The sequence below is a fragment of the Centrocercus urophasianus genome, unplaced genomic scaffold, assembly GCF_019232065.1.
Source record: "Centrocercus urophasianus isolate 14NV4802_14NV808 unplaced genomic scaffold, USGS_Curo_1.0 seq_7, whole genome shotgun sequence".
Classification (NCBI taxonomy): domain Eukaryota; kingdom Metazoa; phylum Chordata; class Aves; order Galliformes; family Phasianidae; genus Centrocercus; species Centrocercus urophasianus.
The window spans coordinates 5,734,480-5,759,357 of record NW_024885310.1 but is presented as its reverse complement, the minus strand read 5'-3'; the positions used below and the strand labels follow the sequence as shown (position 1 = coordinate 5,759,357).

Sequence of the window (24,878 nt, the reverse complement as noted above, 5' to 3'; positions counted from 1 at the left end):
GGATCAATGGGCCAAGGTTGACTGTGTATGAGTTTTAATTGGGCCAAGTGTCAGGTCCTGTATTTTGGTCACAACAACCCCAGGCAACCCTGCAGGTTTGGAGAGAAGTGGTTTGAAAGCTGCCTGATGGAAAGGGACCTTGATGTACTGATGGACAGTCAGCTGAGTATGAGCCAGCAGTGTGCCCAGGTGGCCAGAAAGGCCAATGGCATCCTGGCTTGTATCAGGAATGGGGTGGTGAGCAGGACCAGGGAAGTCATCCTGCTCCTGTACTCAGCACTGGTGAGGCCTCACCTCGAGTGCTGTGTTCAGTTTTGGGCACCTCAGTACAGAAAGGACACGGAGGTGCTGGAGCAGGTCCAAAGAAGGGCAACAAGGCTGGGGAAGGGCTTGGAGAATATGGCCTATGAGGAGAGACTGAAGGAACTGGGGCTGTTCAGTCTGGGAAAAGGAGGCTGAGGGGAGACCTTACTGCTCTCTTCCAATACCTGAAAGGTGCTTACAGTGAGAGCGGGCTGGTCTCTTCTCACTGGTGACAGGTGACAAGATGAGGGGAAATGGCCTCAAGTTGTGCCAGGGGAGATTTAGGTTGAATCACTAAAATCTTCTTTACAGAAAGGGTTTTTAAGCACTGCAATATGCTGCCCAGGGAGGTGATTGAGTCACCATCACTGGATGTGTTTAAAAACCGTTTGGATGTGGTGCTCAGGGACATGATTTAGTGCAGGGTTGTTAGAGTTAGAGTAATAGGGCACATCTTCAGAAGAGACAGCGATTCCCTGAGCATCAGTTGGAGGGCAACAAAGATTATAAGGGGCCTGGAGTATCTCATGTATGAGGAAAGGCTGAGACCTGGGACTGTTCAGCCCAGGGAAGAGAAGTCTGAGAGGGGATCTGGTCGATGTTTATAAATATCAGAAGTGCAGGAGGCAGTAAGATATGGTCTGACTGTTTCCAGTGGTGTGTAGCGATAGGACAAGGAGCAATGGTTAAAAACTGAAACAGGAAGTTCCACACATATGCAGAACTTATTTACTTATTTCTTTCTGGTGTAGATTAGAATTCACAGGCTTTGAAGAACAAAAAGCTGAATTTCTAAACACGATTCAATATGAAAATAAGCAGTTGTGTACTTAAGATTAGTCACATACATCTCTGATGCTTTAACTCTGGCTCCATATCATGAAATGTCATTTTTAATTCTCTATCCAGGTTTGTCAGAGTGCAGTGAAATTTTGAGTGTTATTTAAGTTGCAGACATCTATTACTGCCACCAGAAAGGGTGATAGAAAAAATGAGGACTGAAAGGAAAATAGAGTAGGAAGGAGATATGAGACAAATGATCCTCTGTAAAAGTTTGCGTGGGTAGGGACATAGAATCATGTCAGAGACATGATTTAGCAGTGCGTTGTTAGAATAATATGGTTAGACTGAGGCTGGACTTCGATGATCTTGAAGGTCTTTTCCAACCTGAGCAAGTCTATGATTCTTATTCTATGTATAGAATGTGAAAACGTCTGAAGCCAATACACTTCTGAAGATGTAGAAAATAAATGTCAAGGAGTAGGCCAAAAGAAGTGGGTTTTTTAGCTGTTTTCTTCTGCAGTTGATGTTGCCAGTAAGAGTTAAGATTATATATTGAGCCGACATGATTATTACTAGTACAAAAATTAATAGTGAGAACTTTCTGGAGCAGCACCCAGATCAATTCGCTAAATGTGATTCTACTGGTCTGACTACCTAACGTTTGCCTGTTAACCCCTCACTTAACAGAAAGCAAACTAATGCAGGAGGGGAAAAAAAATACAAGCTAAATACAGTGAGGAAATCTCTTTTCTGAGACTGCCAGAATCTTTGTTTTCTCAAACCAATGTCATGTCCAGAAAATAAAACTAGACTTACTGAGACAAGAATTAGTCCCAAGCAGAATGCAAAACTAAGCCACAGCATGAGGCACTATGTACTCACATCATGAGTGTGTTCTGTACCTCACCTAAATCAGAGTAGGGAAGAACCAGAAGTACAAACAAAAGCCCGACCACTGTCCTGGGAAAGAGACAATCCGCAACAAGCAATTGAACCGGGAAAGAGCCTGACAAACAGAGTAGATAGAAGACAGAAGGGGGAAGGATTCATTCCAGCTGCATGTGTCCCTGCTCACTGAGGGGAAATTGGACTAGATGATGTTTTAAAGTTCATTCCAACTCAGACTTACTTTTTTTTTAATCCAGACATTGGAAAGTACGCTACAGCAGGACTAGACTGTAGGAGGCAATGCAACACTAGACAAACAGATAAGACAAAACAGGAAAGGACACGCTTTGCCTTCCTGTGATACATTGTAGAATCTGAGAGGTTTAAACAGGATTAGATAAATACAAAGGATATGTCAAGGCCATGGAGATCCTGGTCCTGTTATTAGAGCTCCACAAGCTTCGCACCATGGGAAACTAGCAGGACTTGCTAGGAGAAAAATCACCTCAATCTGATTTCCCTGGCTCTATTTCCAATAACCCTCTCAGAAACTAGTCTGGAGAGCTGTTTCCTTCAGCTAGTATGCCCCAGATAGCCAGGTGAGGGTCTATACTGTGTTAGAATTGATGCTGTGTTGGGTCAGTATGTTGGCTGTTTCTATAAGTCTCATGTACCCCAATATCTTCCACCCTTCCAGAAAGATTTCAGTGTCACCAGTAGCTATTGGAAGACACTTGACTGTCTCACTGCTTCTGTGACCAATTCCTTATACGTTGATTTATATGCAATGGAGAGCCCATGCCATTACCTTCCATGAACAACACAGGAAGACTAATGACAGCATTTATTAAGGAAACTCAACTGCTTGATTTGGTGATGCAACTTGCTTGCGTGAGGAATACCTTTTATCTCAAATGGCATGTAAAGTGTTAGCACAGATGTTCATTCACAATGAAATCTGCTGTGTTTATGGGAGTTTTCCGGTTTGGCTGTGACATAACCAGAGTGCCGCTCTTCTCTTCTGCAGAGCAGAATATAACATCATTTAATATAGTCTGAGATTACAGCTCTAATAAGCCCCTCTGTTCTGTGTTTGACTGAGACATCCCTTGAGCAGTTAAGTTGAAACCACTGACACTTGTGATTGGAAGGACTGAGAATCTGTTATTTTCCGTGGGAACATATTTGGAGAAGCTCAGTGGCCTGGCCTAAGTGAGACTTTCTGACTTGTCTTGTTACTTAAGCAATCTTCTGGTGTTTACATGTATCTCACAGAACCCGGGGAAGTCCTCCTACATCATTTCTCTTTGTTTTCTGTCCATTAAACACGATGCACAGTAAAAACAGACTATGCACTTACATAGTAGTGTACATTTCTTATCTGGCTAGACTACTTCATAAGGTATTTGTATTAAACTAACCTAAACATTAAGCACAGATCTTCAAATAGATAAGAAAAATCTTGATAGGTAATCAACATAACCAATCAGCGATCAAAAGATTTAAATTGCCCATGTCAGTTCTCAAGGCATTTTGCACAAAGGTTTACACTGTCTATAACCTTTTTTAGGAAATGAATCTTAACTTACAATCACAAAAAAATAAGGATGAGGTTAAATAACTTGTTTGAGAGCGCAGAACCAGAAGAGCATGGTCCACCCATCTTCCACAATCACTGTAGTATTAGTCCTTGCCTTATAATTCCGATAAACCTTATAAAAACTTCCTCATGAGAAAATAAAATGCAATGTTAAGTACATTGATCGGTTTAATCTTCTGCTACATGAGTTTTCATTGTTAGAGTGAAGCAACTTCTCTGTTTACTGTAAATCATATTTATGCATTCCTTCCTAGCCCCACAAATGCCATAACTGACCTTTGCAGGAACTGAAAGTCTCCTTATCTGTTAAAGCACGTGCGTGCACATCTGGTTTCTGCTGTGTCAGCTGATGGCAGCTATAACATTAGATATGCTTGCAGGCCTTTTTTCACAATGATGATCTTGTTAAAGGTATCATTTCCACTTTTGATTTCATTTTGTGTTTGTTGAATAAAGGAAGAACTCATCTTTTCGAATGCGTATCACTCTGTATTTTTTCATTAATTACCTGAGGATCTAAGTAGCTATTATTGCTACAGTTCATTATGACAGGATAGATATTTGGTCTTTCCCACAGACTGAATGCATTGTTTGACTTGCAAACCAATATTTAACAAAAAAAATCAACAGGTTATTAGGGCAACTGATAGAACTTCCTTGTATTTCTTCTTTGCTTGGAGGGGGGGAAGGGAAGGGAAATGAAAGAACTCTGATGATCAATTTCTTCATTTTCAGAGGAAAACAGCCAACATACTAAAAGTATGACTTCAGGTTTGTGAAAATATGACTTCATATTTGTGAAGGATTTACAGAAGGGATGATCTGCTTTTAAATACTGAGAAGATTACATGGTTTTCCATAGTGATTTTAATTCTGTCTTTGCTTCATCACTGTACTTTTGTGGTACTTGGGCATATTTTAGACCCAGCCATTGACATCTATTCTAGATATTTTAATTGTTGATATTATTCTTCATGACTGAAACAAAGATAGAGTATCATGTTAGATATTATTGAGCTTCTGTTGAAATCAGAATAGCTACTAGCTTCATTTTCGGTATCCAATACTATTATCTGTAAGATGTTGGGATAACAGGTTAATGTGAAAATTGTGTAACAAAAGCATCATGCAAAAATGCATACCAATAAAAAATCTTTTTTCTTTTATTCACATAAGTGAATTTAAATAGATTTAAATGCGTTAAGTCTGTTTCAAATTATTGCTAAGACTGTCCATTTTGCAGCTGTAGGGTGAAAATACTTTCATGAATAACTCTTAATAATTATCTGTTTACTCTTGTGATAGTAGATTTTACCTTGAAGATTGGCTGGGGAAGGATGTACACACTCACTTTCTGAATCTGTAGGTGTTGCGAAGACAAAACCATTTGTTTCAGTGGAGATTGCTTTCCTGAAAGAAATGGCTATGATACCATGACGGCCAACGCAGAGATTCAGTGTTCTTGTAAGTGTTTTAATTATTCTAGAAGTTAGTATTACAATCTCGCAAAATCAAAATATTTGGAATTAAAGAAATTGTGAGTTCAGTAAGCAAAATTAGATTTTCTTCCCTGTGAGATGAACGTTGTATCCAGGGTATCTCTGCCCTGCAGGAACAAAAACGTATGTGATGTGCAACAGAAGTCCACATTTTATGAGATGTTAAGTGTTGAGCAAAAATAATCAAAAAAGCTCATGAAGGTATCTTCCCAAAATGCATCAAGGATTCAGAAGTTCTGGAACGTCTGTTGCTTCCTGTGATACTTCATTTTAAGACTTTTTTTCAGGGTGCCAAAATGTAACTCAGGAACTTGGTTTTTTTTTGTTATTTATTTTAAACTTGGTCAAGAACCATTCCAGAGGAGAGTTTGTATGGTTCTGTTTTACGTACATGTGTGTGTCACACTGAAAATTATTTCTCTTCATTTTTTAATTTAAGAAATTCCTAGGAAAACTGTATGCTCTTGGTAGCATTCCATTTTTAAGCTAATGTGTTAAATATACTGGAACAGTCGGAGCTATGCAGTGAAGTAGAATCATGCTATCAGAGCCTAACGCTAAGAAGCTGAAGGAAAGGAAATGATGAGAAATGAGCTATGGGAAAATTCAGCATGTATGCTCTTTGTTTTCTTCCTATACTTTTATCTTCAGTGGTCCAGAAGGCCATCGAGTTTCCTGCTAGTTCGCTCTAATTTTAAGTAGTCTGACAGTACTGTCACTGAACTTAAAAATATCCAGAGGTATTACGTGGTAGCAAAACCCTAGCAGAAACACAGGCCAAAGTTCAATTTCTAGATTAATCTGCAGGTCTGCTACAGCACAGAAGTGAGAACTGAATGGTAGTAGCACAGAATTGCAAAATGAATGGTAGCACAGCTCGTGGCCGAAAAAAGAAGACATGAAATATTACAACAGAGGCATCTGTTGGGTATTTTGATCTTCTTGATTTATAGTTGTAAAGGGACTTAAAGCTTCTATGCTGTGGTGGCAAGCAGGGCTAGGCTTGGTGCCAGGCCACTGACTCAATGAATGTACCTAAATCAGCCTCGGTCTGTGGTCAAAAGGACAGGGAAGGAGGAACCACATCTTTGTAGATAGGGCTCTTTCTTCTTCTTGTTCAGCAACTATAGTTTGAGTCAGTGTTTTTGTTTCCTGATTATAGTCTTTCGTAATGCAAATGTATACATTAAAATAAATAAAACATATTAAAATAAATATATTAAGCATAAATAAAAGCCATAGATACGAAAATAATGGAAGCCATGGTCATGAATTTCCATAGTCATGTACTTGACCTTGTGGATTCACCTGCTAAAAAGATACAGCCACGTTTCTCCTGACGCCAAGTAATCTTTTCCCCTCTTCTCCTTGCAAATAGAAAAAATATCTTTGACATAAAGGTAGCACTTCAGAATTAGGTCAGCCAGAAGAAACAGTGTTTGCACTCAGAGAGATTGTTTGAACCTCTCTTAGTTTAGGGAGCTGTAGGGAGTCTGAATACCTGCCACCAGGAAAGCCCTTGGGTTGTTTTGAACGTGTCAAGATGACCTTCAAGCTCTTTTTGTCTTTTTTTCCCCTAAATCGTATTTTCTGTATTACTTGCTACCCATACTGTAACTAAAGCAGTCTTTGTGTAAAATTAATAGATACACAAGTTTTACTAGAAGTTCTAGTTTCATGCCACTTCCTGGTACAGTTTGCAGATGATCTTAGAAAATGTGTGCAATAGACAAAACCTGACTTAATTGGAATCCAGATTAAATGATTACTTCAAATTTTGTGAATATGTAAACTTAATGGGGGGCATGGCATAAAAAAATATCTTTCAGGTCTGAAATCCTTCAGTCCCAGGCCTGAATTCTGTGAGTCTCTGTGAGATCTATGGGCATATTAGGAATACTGTCATACAGTAAAATTGTGTTAGGTTTGCTCTGATATGCCTTCAGGTTGAGGCACTGTAAAAATGAAGCAAGGCACCTTACCTTTCTTTTTCAGGAGAGAAAGAAAAGTGTATCACTGGAATTAACAACAGCTTTGTAATATTTCACAGCATCTCACAAATACTGGAGTGAATCTGTGGGGCTTCTTTCTCTTATTCCCCATTTGGTTTCTCAGAGAAGCAAGAGGATGAAAAGGAAAACAGGTCTTCAAACTGATAAAACTCTACTTCAGCATTTTGGGTGAGATTCCACACACGCCTGCTTTCTAGCTCCCTCTAGTGAGATTTCAAAATACGTCTTTTCTTTGAATTCATAAGTTTTAAAGTGAAATCAAATGTTTCACTAACACATCAGGCCAGAATAACTAAATTAATGTGGATAATGAAAACAGGAACACTTCTGTTTCTGCAAGTTCTGATTTATTGTTTTTTTGTTTGTTTGTTTGTTTGTTTTTAATAACCTACTGCTATTTGACTGTGGTCAGAAAGGGAGGAATTTTGCCAGACCACTTCTCAGTACAATTTGCTTACATGCTAGCACATAGGTCAGTTTGGTTTTGATTCCTGAACTACATGCTTCTGTACATTAATTTGGCATGGTGCAAGTATGAAGTAAATTATTTTATACTCTTTGGCCAACCAGCTGGATAACCTTGCTGCTCTCCCCTGCAGCTTCCCATTTCTCATCCCAGTATCTTATAATCTGTTTGCAGGCCCTTTCTGTTTGTTTTCTCTTTGACTTCGTAGACTATTTATAAATGAGTTTCATAGTTCAGGTTCAGCATGGGAATCATAAAGAAACTTTCATTTTTCTCAAAAACAGTAACTCAATAACTGGAGCCTGTCACCTTGCCAGATCCGCATTCTCATGGGTTTTCCATTATTTCCTGCTTCCAGTCATTTGCCTGTGAAATGTCTTTCCTGTGATATTTTGGTGCAAAGATGTTGACAGCTGTGAATATGAAGAATTGTCAGAGTCCTTCAATTAGGTTAAATTTGGCTTTGTTTTGAGAAACAGCTGGGGGGGTGAGGAAGCATCAGGAAGGCACAGATCTGCAGTTGATATTAATAAACTCTATTTTAGGCCAATGTCAGATCTGTCCCAAGTCACTTAGGAAGAACTGTCCGGTCTGCACATACCCAAACATTTTTTTCACTCTGTTAATGCCCAGAGAGCCCAAACAAAATTACACACTGACCTTAATAGGAAAAGCTCATACATTGCTGTATGAGAAATAAGCAATGCTCCAAAGAGCTTGTGAGCTAAATATAATATAGATAAGACCTAAGGGAAGGGGAAGTGGTATTACCATACTTCATAGGAAAAAAGTCAGAAGAGATTTCACAGAGGGCTCAAAGGTGTGTTCTTACTGCTGGGTAAAGGTACGCACAGGCTGGCTCTGTCTGCCCCATCTCACCCAAAACACTAACATCTGTGAGGAGGAAGGGCATCTCCATTTGGGTGCAGTCCTGGCTCAATATGCTTACAAGCATATTGGACCACAGCAGACTCTTGACTTGCTGCCTCAGAGCCAGCTGAATCAAGGTGCTTTTTAACTGCATCCTGCTTTGATGCCTTTGTTTGCTAATAAGGCATTCTTCAGTTTTCACACACAGCCAACAATTTTTAGCCCTTGTTGAAGGCCAAATCCAGACAAATTTAATTCTATCTGTTAGTTTGACCATGCTGGCATTCATTAAGCATTCTTCTGCATCTCAAAGATCTCAGTGCAGACTTTGTTATGGATTTTAGAGTTTAACTGCAGCTAGTAAATGTCTTTCAGCACTGAAAGTCCACAAGAAAATGCATTCTAGAGTTCACTTATAAAGTGAAAAACTGTAAAAGTTTGGTTTGATTGAGTGCCTTGGTGCTTAAGGAGGACGGAAAGGCATCAGGTGGTTATGTTTTTTTTTTCTATAAGAATATGCATTTTCAAATACTTTAGTTTCTTTTCCATGGAATTTTCTCTCTTAAGTTAGCGTCCCCCATTTAGCTTTACAAAGCTAGTCTGCATTGACAGCTTTTAACTGATGCTTTCAAAGGGTTGTTTCAATTCTGATTTCAACAACACACTAATTGAATCACTTGGTTGCAGGATCAGCAGAGCACCCACACTGATCTCTGCTCCAAGTGACTTTGACAGAGAAAAATAGGATTAATTCTGTTGAAGTTTCTGCTAGATACACTGCTGTTGCAGGTGCTTGCTTTAAGGGAATTTGTATTCAGATACCTGCAGAAAACTTCAATATGAGGAGCTTTAGAGCCTTCCCTTTTCTATCTTAATCGGTGTGTACTCTTGGAAGAACATCTGTGGAGTTCATGGTTTAATAGATGTTTTTCTTAGGAAAGCATCTGGGACAAAAATTGACCTTCTTCTTGCTTTATGTGTTTTAAATTAATTTTTAGTATGTTTGGAGTGATATCTTTTTTTGGAGAGAAATTTCCTAAATGCACTTGGTAACAAACTCTAAGAACTGGTGCAGACTGGGGAAGTAAACAACTGTATCAGGAATATTTGTCAGAACTTTATCCCACTGATCTAATTCCGAAGTCCCACTGAGAACTCTTTCTATAAGGCCATTGCATTTAAATATTACTATTTATGATTACTATTTTACTGTCTTATCCAAAATATGTGTAGGAGGTTTGCAGTTTAATTTATTCAGTGAGGAATAATAATATGCTTCTATTATCTAAACAGAAAATGTAGGTAAGTCTTAGTAGGTAAGGTCAGAAAAGACCTCGGAGATTGTCCAGTCCAACTGCTCACATACCACCAATATCTCCCACTAAACTTTGTCCCTCTGTGCCACATCTCATTGTTTCTTGAACACCTCCAAGGATGGTTTTCTTGTGGAAAAGATTCTTCACAGTTCTCTGTGTTGCTACAGTGCTATTTATTGGGTAATAGAACACTTTCTTAGTGAGATAAAAAGATGATAGAAATGACTGTGTGCTTTTGCAAGCTCACTTGATATATGTAAAGCAATAAAATGCCTTCCATTAAACTTCTGCAGACAAAATTGGTGGGTTTTCCAAGCCAGTGGTGTTTGATTACTTTAGGCTAAACTGATCATCTTACCAAACTGTGAAATGAGAATTAGAAAAGGTACAAAGTTGGTGTTTCCTTTCGCAAACCCTTAGGCATTGTTTCTTTGAAAAACCTCAAGAACAAAAAGCCCAGCTTTTGACACACTGACATATCAGTACTAGATGGAAAGTGCATTTCTGCAATGATTCTAAAGCAATACCCAAAATTACAAGAGATTACACCGTGGAGTGACAAGACTGTTCATCTACACAGTCTGACTTCAGTCCTACTCTCTGTGTAAGAGGTGTATTATGTACCATTTCTCTCTTTAATATTGTTGGCATATGTACAAAATCGAGGACTGGTTAATCACAGATGTCTAGCTGATGCATCAAGCAGTTGTAAAAAGTAGAACAGATTAGAAGACACACTTCACAACTGTTCTGGTTTCATGCAGTCAGAAGGGAAAATAGAGCTACACCTCCATAAGGTCTTGTATTCTTTCCATTCTTAGATATAAAAATCCTGTTCTATTAGTTTGTGAGTACTCTCCAGGAATCATCTCCCCAGCTAGCACCCATCAGGATGCCTTGAATTCCCATCCACAAACAATGCCTTCTCACTAGGACTTCACCACATAGGTAGATGTGGCTTTTACCAATTAAATTAGAAACTATGACTTGTCAACAAGAAGTTCATAAAGACACTTCTCCCTGAGTGCTGAGTAAGATGATAAAGTGGGCCATAGCTACCATTAAAAATGGGCTGATGGATTGCATGGACCCTGGGCTTCATCCAGGGTGGAAAAATCTGGTTTCTTATGCAGCAAAGCATCAGGGATGATGTTTAAGGATCCTCTAAATGAAATGGAAGCAATTCAGTCTTTTAGAAACGTAGAAAATAATCTTTGTTACTTGGTTAACTCTGTAAATACCATAAGAAGAACAGTTTCTCAGTGTGCATATGAAGACCACCAAATCTTTCCCTGGAGGAAGACAATAGCAGTAGGGCTGCTAGCAGCCTAACAAACAAGGAAGCTGTGACATGATGTGGAACAGGAAATCACAGCATGCAAAATCCCAAGTGATTAATTTGTGTGCAGAACTTTGAGGGTGTACTCAGGTGATACTGTCAAAAGTGATAATGTCAAAAAACAGGAAAGTAAAGGATGTGGTTTACTATCATATCTACCAGTCTTGATCCAGACACTTTATATTTTATTTTTCATTATATTTTCCCATATGTTCATTTGGATTATTATTATTTTTTGAAGTGTTGAAATGTATAAAGGAAATTGTTGTATCCATTATCACAATTACAACTTGAATCTCAACGTACGTACCCCAAAGGACTCCAAAGTTATCCTGCTGTAAGGCCAGGTAGTTTCTACTGCTCTTCTCTTGTCTAGACGGGTAAGTCTGAGACTCTAGCTCCAAGGGGAATGAGAAGTTCTTCAGCATGCTTGTATTTTCTTCCCAGGTTTATTGTGACTTCGGTAGTATCAGCAAGTGGTCCCCTCATGCTGTCAGCTGGAAGTAAAGGCAGATTTTCACATGACTTTGTGTAAAGTAAATTCTAAAATTAGAATTCTAAAAGTAGAATTCTACTGAAAGAAAAGTGTATATTCTCTATACTCTGGAAGGTGCTCTGTTTTGAAAGAAAAAGTATTTAACTGCAAAAACGAAGAAACAAATCATCTATTAGAGATTTGTTCTTTGGTCTAACAGTATTCTAGCTGTCATCATCACAGGATGCCCACATTCTTGTAAATCTCAAAGCACTGCTTACGTCTCATGCCTGTTTAATGCACTGACCATTATGAGGGAAAGAGTAACTGTAGAAAGAACACTGAGCTTAAGCAACGAGGCTAATTACATTTGTTCTGTTCAGTTTTTCAATGGGTTTGCATTCACTTTCAAGGAAAAAAAAAAAAAAAGTTTAATATTTCCTGGAAGTAAACCAGCATCTTGAACCAAATTATGAATAACTGTTCAATACCCATTAAAACCAGATATGATTTTTATAGTCTGATAACTAGACAGAATGGCAGGAAAGGTCATTGGTTTCTGAGGTGTGCGTGCTAAAATACTTCATAGTTTAGCATCATACTATCACATTTTTCTGGAAAAAGCTTCAGCCAAACCATTCTTTGCCTACAATGTACAAATACAAAATGATATTAAACTGGGATCATAGATTTTCTATACACAAGTGGCTGACATAAAACTGATTTGCAAGATATCACTTGCGTGTGTAGGAAATTAATTTTGCCTTCTTAATAGTTTTGTTCACAATATATTGTATAAAATAGTGCTGTGGTGACAGGAGTATGGGTCAGATTGCCCCAGTAAATGTGGTCATTTCACTTCTGTCATAAATTTGGCACAGAGGCTGACATGCCATATATAATTGTCTGACATACCACCTTGGGCAGGAGGACCATTCAGACGATTTAGGCAGAATGGCACTGGATATGTTCCATTACCAGTTTTTAGACCACTGAGAATTTTCCTTCGTCCTGTTCTTTCATTGCTACTTATCAATTTCTGCAAAAAAATAAAATAAAAGGAAGGCAAATACTTGTTACTGCTCAATCTTAATATAGCTCTAAAACATATCAAGTAGAAGAACATGGTGCTGCTTCTCAGCTACCAATGACTTCTACTACTTAATTTTTTATAGTCCATATTTAGTTGGTCTGACCAGTTTTTATTTATATTCTGGCCACATTGTTGCTCAAGCACTTACATGCAACCTTAGTGTGAACGTTTGCCCTCGGTCAGTCTTTTTCTTATTGTCCTCCTCAAGAACTGAGTTTATCAAATTACATGTTATGAAAACACTTTATTTTTATTGCTCTAATCTGTTAGGAGAGTTTAAACTTAATGCACTCGTCACAAAGGAAGAGACTATTTCTCAATGGCTTTGTTTCAAGAATCAGATAAACTGCGTTTCTCTCTGATTAAAAATATCAAGAAGCATACGGAGGGCAATAAGTCCACAAACATACCTTGCTTTTCGTTTCTATACAAAATTTTATTTTCAGATTTGTTTTCCAAAGTATTTAGTTTCTTCTTTATAGTTTCTTTTATTTAATCCCCTGTAGTTTTCACATTCTGTCCTTTTTGTCTTCATTCACCTTTGTGGATTGCTCCAATGACTTATAGTTAGAGAATGTAAGGAATCTACAGACACTGCACGTATGTATCTGCTCGATCTATTTTTTTCTAATAATTAAAAGTGGTAATCACTAGTCTGCATTTGCTTTGCTCTCCAAATATTGGTTAATTGGTTAAGTCTTTTGGTTAAGCTAGCTGGAAAAAAATGGCATTTGAGAGGTGCCAGAGATTGTCACGAGGATATTACAGGGGAAATGAAGCTCCTTTGAGGCTCTGTCAGTCTCACCAGCACCAGCCAAGGCCTGAATCCAGCTGTTTCTGCTGCAGTTTATATTCCTATGAGCAGCCACCCTCAGAACAACCTGAGTATTTATCACAGTGGAAATTTTCACCCGCGTGAAATCCCCGTCAGATGCTTTCTCCTGTCATCACATTCATGTTTGATTAGTAGGAAGTGGGCCTGGGAGTGGGGAGCAGACTTGAGTTCTTCCTCATTAATCAAAAAACTCATGCTAGCAAATGTAGTTTCTCTATTAATCATGGTCAAGAAGATGAAAATGCAGGACCGAACACCATGGCATGGGCTAGGGCACAGGTAAAGAAAGCTTTGGAAGGAAAGTTAGCATTCCTTTGAAAACCTGGTCCTTAAGTCTTTATCTTAAAGTCTTTATCTTCCTCAATTTTTATCTTCCTCAGAGTGTTAAAACAGGAAAAATCTTAGCACTGTTGATTCAGAGGACAAAATCACGGAGAAAATTGGTATGCAATTTCAGGTTATTATTATTTGTAATTACTTGAACTGAGGTTGCTTTCATCACTCTTGGTTATACCTACAGATTTCAGCAGCATCTGTTTCACACGGAAATAAATGCTGACATGTTAGTGCATCTCTTTAGGACGGCAAGGTTGCAGCTGGATGAAAGAACTAAGCAGTGAATGGCTTAATATTTTTTAAATAAGGTCAGCTAAGGTGAAAGAAGCAGGGCACCTTTCTGAGGGCAGGAATTGCTCCCGCTGATACATTTCATTGGCTGTTTCATTACCTGTGCCTTCCCTGTCTTTGAAGAGCAAATCCATCCCACTAGGTGCCGTGTCATGTCACACAGACACGGCTTGAGCTAACCCCTGCCAAAGAGACAGGGCTGTCAGCTGTCCTCTGAGCGAGGTGACTTTGGGTTTTATTCCTTGTGCTCAAGTCTGGTTATGCTGAAGGAGGATCTCATGGCAGATATAACTCTCACAGTATCTGAAATACACTGGGAAACTGTAGCACTTTTCCTTTTCCCAATGCTTCCTCTGAAATCTGCATCTCTGACAGAAGCAGCGACATCAAAATAAGTCACTGAGACACAGTTACTGCATCAACAAGCTTCCATTCCTCCTGCCAATAATACTTTAGCATTATTTGCTCATTTTATTTCTCCAGTGCTGATAAAAAGGATAAAAATGTAAGTTAATGTTCAGCTTTCCAAGCTCTTTTCTTGCATGCCTCCTGCTCTCACGTCCTGTTCCTTTCTGTGAGCACAGGCTCCTTTTGCAATGTAAACAGTTTCCCCAGTGTGAGCCTTCTCCTACAGAAGGATTTGTCACCACCAGGATTAACTGATTTATGTTTTCTCTGTCTTTGCTTTGGCTCTTCCTGCCTCCTCCACGTGTCACCAGGGTGGTCCTGCTGTTGAAATGTGGGGAAGAGGTCCAGATACGCACTGTTTGTAGCAATAGGGATAGGCTGTATTTGTGTGCATTCCTGGCAGGATGGACAGTTTACAGAGAGTGTTCTGTGTTTTTTCTTTGGGAGGGGAGGGGGCACCAGAGCCTTAATTTCTAAAAGAACTCTGAAGAACATGAATTCATTTTAACCTTTCTTGACAGTGCCAGCTGCAGAACTACATGATTTCTTTCAGTCTTACTCAGTTTTTGCAATATTTTGTTGAGAAGATGAATGTATGTATATATTGCTTTTATGCACAGTCATTTTCTTCTTTTTTTTCCCCCTATTTAGTTCTTTCGTGAGCTGTCAGCAAACCTGAAAGAAGTTTATGTTCTTTCATTAAACCAAGCATCACTTTTACTTATTTTCTCATTTATTTTCCTCTTTTCATGTTAAGGTAAGGTTTGAACGTAAAATGTATGGCACTGCAGTACCATAATCTCTAAAATATTTCATGTTTCTCCGGACAAGGAACAGTCCATTTTATTTACTCCATTCAAAACAAATCTGGTCAGGTATCTAAATCAGTTAATCCTCTTTTTTTTTTTTTTGTTTTTTTAGATAGTAAATAACCTGGTGCTATACACACTAGCCAGTGGATGTCACTGTTACAATGCAAATCTACCTACAAATTGCCACTGATAACTATATATAGAGACATTAGTGAGTAATAATTAAAAAATAAAAGTCTCATGTTTCTTAGCCAGCCTGCCATTGCTTGTTGCTTGTTGCTGCCGGGTGCAGCACCCAGGGCTTCCTGAGTGAGAGGCTGCAAAGTAAGGTTTCCCCTGAGAACCTACTCTGTGCTGTGGCCAGGGCTATTCTGTCACCTGCTAACAGGCATCAGATGTAGAATCAGACTCTTCTGAGTTAGAAGGAATTCTTAAGCATCACCCAGTCCAACTCCCCTGCAGTGAACAGGGACACCTACGGCTCCATCAGGAGCTCAGAGCCCTGTTCAGCCCCTGTGCACGTCTCTCCTGTACTGCGGACTCTACATCTGGATGCAGTACTTCAGGTGAGGTCTCACCAGAGCAGAGCAGAAGGGCAGGATCACCTCCCTTGCCTTGCTGGCCATGCTTCTTTTGATGCAGCACAGGATATGGTTGGCCTTCTGGGCTGGCTCATGATCAGCTTGCCATCCACCAGCACCACCAGGTACATAATATATGTACATGATTGAGTTGGTTACCGTGAATGACTTAAAAAGAGTTGCTCTTGGAGATGGAGAGCTTGCAAAGAGTGATTATAGAAAAAAAAAAAAAACAAAAACAAAAACAACAAACCATGACTTGCAGGGGCTCTGAAGTTTTTTTTCTTCTGTTTTCCCATTTCCAACTACCTTCCAGAGGAAACTTAATGGAAACTTGATCGCCATAATCCTCATTATAGAACATAGCACAGTATTTTAAAGAATGCTCCATTCATGTTAATCCTTTTCTGGAAAAAGGTGGTGAGAAACATGCCAAAGTATATTTGCAGATCTGTGTGTTTAGGTCCATGTATATGTATAGATACACACACAGCTCTGCTTTGTGACAATCTCAGCTGCTCCCTGAGCTCTGCTGTCTGTACTACAACGATGGTTTTCAGATCCACTTGTGCTATGCTTAACAGCCTTTCTTTACTATTGGTTTTGAAGCCAAAATTTTTCCCAAGTAGAGTTCTCAGCTGATGTTGAACTGACCTTGACAGTTTACTTAATCTATAAAGTTCTCCATGAAGCTGAAATAAAGTATAATGCAGGCAGTTCATGTTTCTCCAGTAGCAATAATAATTTGCAGCAATCATATTCAGGAACAGCATTCACTTAAAAAGCAATACCACCAGTTGAGCACAGCTAAGCAGGCTAGCAAGAAATAGCAATTTAGAGCCTGGGAAACAAAAATGCTGAATGCAAGAAAGAGATGGGCACATACTGCTTTTTTTTTTTTTTTTTTTTTTTTTTAAATTATTCTTTTTGTGATGATCATGGACGTAGAATGGATTCCTCATGTCTCTTCATGCAGTACCAAGCATGTGTTTCTTAATTAAACACGTGCAAATAAACTGAGAGATCAAAGCTATTACAGGTCAGCATTTCAAAAAAGTTCTTAATTCATGAGCGTACCTTTTCAGAGTAATGATCATGGGCAGTTTACTAATAAAATTAGAAAGTATTGTGAAATCAATCAGTTCTAGTTCTATGCTAGCATAATAATCCTTAATGTACATGTAGTTCAGTGTAGTTCAATGTAGTTTAAAGATTTTAAATGGCTTGGATCCTACTTAATACCAAAAAAAGAAGAAAAGGGAAAGGAAAATTAGACTCAGGAAGCTGTGTCTCTGTACACTGTTGTTTGCTTAATTTATGACCATGTTATAAAGTGAAATGAATGCAATCCTATAATGATCCATTTCACCTTGATTGGAAATGATTAGCCTTTTTCTCAGGCGGTTCAGAATCAGATATTGAATAGCTGTTAAATGTACTTCACATGGAAGTGTTTTACAAATGGATTCTGGAAACACAGAGTTTATGCCCCTAATTTGTCCTACAAACTGAAAGATACATTATTTGTTACATTTAAATCAAATATATTGTAGCCAATCAAAGATACTATAGATAGTGCTTTTAGCTTTTTCTTAAATAACACCTGCAGGGTAGCTGGTGGGGTGAAGCAAAGCTGAAAACTTCTCTTGAATTTAAGCAGATCTAAGATTCAGTTTCTCAATAGCTCTAATTATGCAAATTGTTCCAATGCTGACATTTGTGTGGCTGGAAATGAAGATCATTACCAGTTCTTAATGAAGTCAAGGCAAAAGCCCCATGGACTTGCATCCACACCATCTCTGGCAGTGATATTTCTCCTCTAGCTCCACCTCCATAAAACAAGAAAACGATACTGTCAAAAATTCCTAGTAGAAATGCAAACTGGAGATGGCAAGTTTGGGAAGAACTTTGTCCTTCTTTCTCTGATGAATTTGGACTGAATTGGAAAGTCCCTCCTCACCAGCATGGGCCCTGGCAGTAAGCTGGTCCCTTTACCAACACACAGGGACCTGCAAGAATGCCATTCCATGGTCTGTAGCCTACACACAGACATGGATAGTCCCTGTATGAAGTCCTTCATCTTCTCACCCCACAGTGAAACGTCAAGTTTATCTATCTTGCATAGATATCAATTAGTGAAAAAAGAGGAAAGGAGACAGAAAAATGTTTTCTTACTATTTGCTTTGCCTAAAGTAAGCCATTTTTAAAGTGCCCCATGCCCTTCCATCTACTATTGAAAGCAAAAGAGAGAGATGAAAACATTAATGCTGCTACAATATATAAAGGTATATAAAGTTCACTGCATTCATATTTTGCTTCTGTGGCCTCATACAACTTATTTTTTCAAAGTATGACATCTTTTAAATGCAGAAGATAGAGAATAAGAAAACAACAAGGCAATAAAAAACCACATTTTATAGTTTTGTAGGTACATCTGGTTGCAGCCCACAAGTATCAGCATTCATCCTAGAGTATATTATTCTTTATCAATATGTGCATGTAATGCCTATTTGACTAGGACACAAATAATGTACAACTATCCTGTCTGCAGTGAGTTTGCTTGGTGTGTATAAGAGACATAGAAATACCTTCAGTTTCTGAGGGCAAGTCATGTAGCTATGGAGAAATAGACTCTCTGTGTGTACAGAGGAATAAAGCGTAATTTACGTATCTTTTGGAATTGGTCTTTGAGGATGTTTGCAGTTTGAGTCCTTCTAGCCCATGAAGCCTATGACAGTGTCATTAAATCAGATAAAGAAAGTTCTTCTCTCCCATCATCTGCTTCCAGATCTCTATTTTTAATTCTGGTGCTGTTCCCTAGTGCATTACTTTGACTTTCTGAGTCACAAAGTCACAAAGCAGTGTTTAAATTCTGAAGCATTTTTTTTCTTCATGACACAGAAGTATACATTTTTTTATTGTTGCTGTTTACGATTTTCATCCATTGGATAACTCATGCTCGTTAAAAGCAATTCAGGGTCATCAATTATATATATTATGTTTGAAAATCCTGCACCGCTTTCTACCAGTTTCATGTATCATGAAAATCTAACTAAAATAGTTACAAAACAAAGCCTACATTACTGTAATTGAATCAGACATTAAGTACTATAGCTTTAAAGACACTCTGATAATAATTTTATAAACCAGTATGCACGGTATTACCATTGCTTATTTTCTCATTGTGTAATAGCACAGTTCTTCCCAGCTCAGAACAGAGGATCACTAGGCCACATGGCACCATACCACTTTGTCTATAGCATCTCAGTCTGGGAGGCATGAGTCCTGTGGGAGTTCACTTGGTAGAGCCAAGCAGGCAGCTCTGTGGTGAGGGAAGGCAGAAGTCCGTGGGATGGGATAACCCACCTCAGTAAGTTTCTTCCAAACTGATGGGGAGGTGATTGATGCATGGTAAATATGTGTGTGGGCTCACAGCTTATACGTTTGGCATCAATTCAATCTCAGATGCTGTTGATAGAGAAAATACACAATAGTTCTAGTTGCAGGGCTGGAATGAGGACACACTACCCAGTACAGGGTTAAGCAGCCATAGAAGGGTCTAGTCATGCGATAGGAAAAAGCTGCATGTGAGCACGATACTGAAGAGAGAAATTTATCTGATGCTCTCACCCTGGTATGATTTTGGTGACAATGCTGCAAAGAAGAAATAAGTATCTTCGAAGAAATTCTCAGTAGTTTCTTTTGCTTTGGAAGATGGCAGGTTGGCTAATGACATGCTCTGAGATAAATTTAAAAGTAAAATTACTATATCTGAACCCAACTCTGATCAATTCAGTGTCTTTTATGGTTTGAAAAGTAAAAGTCTGATGTTACTGTGAAGTGACTTTACACTGCTGTGCGAGCTGCTGCCAAGAGCATGTACCAGTGTTCTGGTTGAAATACTTTGTCTATGTTACTGTGATGGTGAGGGCTTTCAGACTTGGAGTCTCTGCTTTTTTTGAGTGGTAAAGAATTGCATAGCAAGAGAGACTGCTTTTCCCAAATGAACCTTGCCTTCAAACTTAACTTCTCCTCCACATGCAGGTAACATACCAAACTCAGACACTATTGCAGAACTGTTTCCATCTTGCTTTGCATGGGGATAGCGAAATGACCTGCAAGTGGAGTGCACCTCAAATGCCTGGCTATGCTCATTAAAACTGTTAATTCCTCTTCTTTTTTCCACTTTCTTCCTGCTCCTTTTAACATCTTATAAGTTGCCTTTTCTTGACTTTTTATTTTTATTTATTTATTTTTATTATTTTTTTCTGTGTGTGTGTGTGTGGAAGGAAGGTAGAAAAAAATGTATTTGGAAGAACAAGCATTTATGAATAAAAAAAAAATAACGAAGAGGTCCTGAACACAACAAGCTTGGAGGTAATGAAAGGCTATCAGAAATGCATGAAGCAGTAATATCTAAAGCAAATTCTAAAAGTTTTGGTTACTCCTATATCATTCTCCAGGTTGTAAAGAAAAGATGTGGAGCTTTCACACAAGGTCAAAACAGTGCAAGCAGGCAGTAGACAACAGTTAATTTTATTGATATTTTCATTAATCTCTAATCGCATTCTTTACTGACAGATTAGGCTGCTAATTAGAAACAGAAATTCATCACAACACTTTCTGGGCTGGTACTGCAGAACTGGAGCATGACAATCTTTCTTGCTGTCCTTCAGCTAAGATGTGAAATAAGAAAAGAGATGTAAAACAGAAAACAAAAATATGATTATGCTGAAAGTTGTCTATCTGGAAATTAGGATAGGCTTATATATTAGAAGCTATTATTATATTTGTTTCATCCTCTTCACCTGCTTCTTGACATCAGGGCTTTCTTAATCATTTCATTGTTACAGAAGGGGTTTTGGGAAAATGACTTTTCTCCATCTTTTCACTTCTGATGAGGTCTGTTCCAAGGATTACAGCATATTCTGCGTACAAGGATGCCAAACTCCTAAAACTTCTATTTTGGCCCAAATATTTCAGAACAAAATGGAGCTTCTTTGTTGAAGGAAATTAAATTATGCTAAATATATACGGTAAATTTCCTTCTGTTTCTAGTGTTTAGTGGATAAATCGTGGACAAAACTGGAAAAGTAACTCTGTGTAAGGATATGAACACGAATCTGTAAAGCACAAGCTTAAAAATAAACATGCAATTACAGTGAGCTACAAAGTCAAGGCCTAAATGCTTTATATTAGGCAGAGAACATGGGTCCAACCTCACAGATACAAGAAAATTCTATTTAGCCAGAGAGAAAAGGCCCCTTGAATTACCATAGAAATGAAATCTTATAATGTGGAAACCTTAAAAATCTCAGTGAGATTCAAAGGCTTTGTGTCTTAGCAACACCAAGTAAAATCTGTACAGAAATGTCCCATTTTTTAATCATCTATTGCACACTTTAGCTCCATAATCTGCTTTCCACAATGTCTATGTTGTGACTGACAGCTTTATCAGACTTAAGGAGGGACCTCCTCAATATGCTCATCTCTGTGGGAAAATTTCTACTGGTTTCAGTAAGAGCAGAACATTTAAAAATAATTTACTGTTCTACTAAAGAAAACCTGTAAATATCAAACAAGATGAATTGCAGAGCTTTAAAATAGTAGGGAGCTCCTTGCAAGAGCTGGGCTCAACAGTTCTCTATTGTTTTCTTGCGCATTTTACATCCATTTAAGCCCAGTTTCCTCAGCTTCCCACTATTTATTTATTAGAGATCTCTGACCATATCAGAGAAAGTCCAGAGGGCAACAACCCGGTTTTTCAATGCCATTCCTGAATTGCGATGGTGTGGAAAGGCAAAGCTAGACAGAATTTTATGTGCAGCTACAGTGGTGCCAAGTGAAGGAGGTTAATAACCCTTTCATCTGTTGGCCACATTCCTCTGAACATCTGCCTTACTTGGATGCAAGTGCACAGTTGGCTGGTCTTTCCCATAACCTTGAGGGTTTCCCATAACCTTCTCATCAGCCTGAATTGATATATGGAGTTTTTCCAGGTACAGAATCTTGCGCTTGTTGAACCTTATGAGTTTTTGCTGGAGGAAGCTTAGTTTTCTTTCTGGACAATAGGTAACAGCTGATTATAATTCGTTTTTGAGATGGCTGCATTTCTGTGTGAAATGTATTAATTGGCATATGATGCCTATTGTGGGATAGTTTAAGGTTTTAATTTCATGTGATTTTCTGAAAAATGCTATAGAGGTACAAAGTTCAATTTTAAACATCTCTCTTTATATAGTGTTTTCTTAACAAACAAACAAACAAAACACAAAAAAGAAAATACAGAGCAAAACAAAACAAAATTGGAAACTAAAATCCCAAGAAATACCAACATATGTAAGGAGCTACATATAGCATAATGAAGTGCAACTAGGCAGCAACTTGTTTTATCACCTATCCTCTCATGAAAAAGGCATCTGAGTCTGCAAATCTATCTATAAAATAGACTTAATGTCAAAACTGAATACCCCAAAGCTCAAGATGTCCAAGTATTTGAACTTTTAGCTTTTGAATCATGATTTTAGTTACGGCAATTACAGAGTTAAAGGGTTTAAGTCTAGTTCTGGTTGATCCTGATCTCTTCATCAAGTCCAAAGTTACGATCTGTTTTAAAAATGGTTTATAAAATGTCACAGTGGAGGATAACATAAGTCTTAGCGTAACACAACTAAGGATTTCAAAAGATAGATTATTCATGAGCGAATGTGAGTGTAGATTTTTGAGTTTAGTTTAGTCTGAAGAATTGAAAATAGAAGAATTTATGCATTTCCTAAATTTCTTAGCCACCAATTCATAGCTGTTCTCTGTTGTCTGTACTCTAAAAATATTATCAAAACTGGATAAAATTGATTCTTTTTCCAAATAATTAGTTTTCTAGATTGAAATATCATATTTGCTCGCTATTGAGCTTACTCAGTTGACATCATCAAGGATTCATTTTAAACCACCTTTGTAGAGGTAATTTTACTCCTCTTTGCAGACATTGTCCCCCCCCCCCCCCCCCAGCCGTCATACTGGTAGCCTCATACATATGTACCACCTATTACTAGAAGTAGAGCTTTATTCCAAAGATACAAGTAGAAAAACAACACTTTTCTGTCTTCAGGCTTAATTCCTCTACTGAGTTTCTGGGCATTACCTTAGCCTTTCCTGCTCTCCCTATCATTCTGTACGCTGATAGGGTTGATGAATCTGTTTGAATCTGGGAGCTCAGTAACCCTCTATATCAGTTTGTGGAACTGGATGGATGGCCCTGAGTACCAAGTAGCTGACAACCTCTTTTGTGAGGGCGTAGGAGAAAACAACTCTAGACTGTGATCCTAGTTGCTAGCACCTTTTTTTTTTTAGCCTCAGCATTTTGTAGGTTATTATCACACAAGAGCAGACAACTGTCATCCTCCTGGTAAGGAAGGGAGCAGGAGGAGTTTTGCTCCTCTTCCTCACCTGTAAGTCAGAGGCATCAGCCAAAGTCTTTTGGAGAAACAAGTCTGGCTTACAACCTTAGAAGGATTACACTATTATGGTGAAGAACCATATCTGTTTGCACACGTGATAAGTTTATTTACAACTATGTTTATAGTATGCATTATGTTTATATTTTCTTCATTCCCTAGTGACTTTTAGTTGCTGGGTTTTATTTCCTACTTCTTCATCCTAACGTTAGAACTAAATCTTGTAGGTAAAGAGTGAGGACTTAAGTCTATATCTTCCTTTGGTCTGTTCCTTATGATCCAGCACTGATCAATCAGTAAGAGCCAGCTTACCTACTTGGCTCCTCTTGCTTCAGTCTGCTGTGCAACACCAACAGTGCTGTCCCTCAGCAGGAAGGAGCTGCTCCCAGCAGCTTTGGAAGATTTCCTGAGGTTGCAGGAGTGCAGAGGAATGCCTCATCTCTTCAGCATGCAGAAAGCAACCAGAGACTGACAAATGAGTGGGATAATTTCTTCAAAGCATTATAGCTTCTTCATCCTTTCTTAAACTGAGCACTACCATGGAACTCACTGCAGCACAAGCCGGAGTGAGCCTTGCATACAGGGGGAGGCAGAGAAGGGGGTTAAAGTTCATCATGTTGCATCTTTCAGTAGCTGGAATTATTTTCTTGGCATGCACTTTGGAGAAAAAGGAAATGAGAACATCAGTAACACCACGAATGGGCTTTATCAAGACCTGGTGTGCAATTCAGTGTCTTTTTTTAATGACTGTTTCCAGTCTCATCCAGTCTCTGAGTTTTAAGGTATAGATGCAAAAAAGCTCAGGGCAAGTCACGACAAGGAGGGAGAGGCTGAAACTTGTATAGGTGTAAAGGCATCCAAGACTTTGCAGAGGAAGGACAACTCCTGCACTCAGCTTTCAGTAACCTCGTCTGTAACCCCTGATCTCTCCAAAAGAGAACCAAGGAAGCATAGAATTGCTCAGGTTGGAAAAGATCATCGAGTCCAACCACGACCTAAGCATACTACCCTAAGTCTAACAACCCTCTGCTAAATCTCGTCCCTGAGCGCCGCATCCAAACGGTCTTTAAACATATCCAGGGATGGTGAATGTATTATATATATAGCAGGAGAAGGGGTTACAGAGAGGCCGGAGAAAGCACAGCTCGATATCAGAGGACGTCGGACCCGAGCCGCCTCATCCCGCCCGGCCCCGCCGCCATTCCTCCTGCCGCTCCGCCCGTTCCCACAGCAACGGCGGCGGCTGCGGGGCGGACCGAGCCGCGCTGAGGCGGGCCGTGCAGCCGGGTTCCCGCCTCCTGCCACCGCCCCGCATCCAGCGGGCTGGGAGCCGGCGGGCTGCCGAGCGCCAAGATGGTCCATCATTCGGGCTCCATCCAGTCCTTCAGGCAGCAGAAAGGTCGGTGGCAGCCCTCGGGCTCGGGAGCTCCGCTCTGGCGCGGGGGCTGGCGGCGTGGGAGCGGGACTGCGGGCTGGTGCATGTCGTCGGCACGCAGGATTTGCTTCCCGACGCGTAC

At 39.1% G+C, this 24,878-nt stretch overlaps 1 protein-coding gene across 6 annotated transcripts in view; it reads left to right on the top strand.

Moving 5' to 3' along the window:
- The window catches only part of ANO3 (anoctamin 3), a 194,979-nt gene that overhangs the window by 57,185 nt on the left and 112,916 nt on the right, over window positions 1-24,878 (top strand). Inside the window, exon 2 of one of the 6 annotated variants that reach the window (XM_042837286.1) lies at window positions 4,941-5,038. The exons of the other annotated variants lie outside the window; for them this stretch is intronic. Coding sequence (XP_042693220.1) covers window positions 5,008-5,038 — 31 coding nt within the window. The 5' untranslated portion in view covers window positions 4,941-5,007. The remainder of the gene's footprint in view (window positions 1-4,940; window positions 5,039-24,878) is intronic. 6 annotated transcript variants of the gene reach the window in all.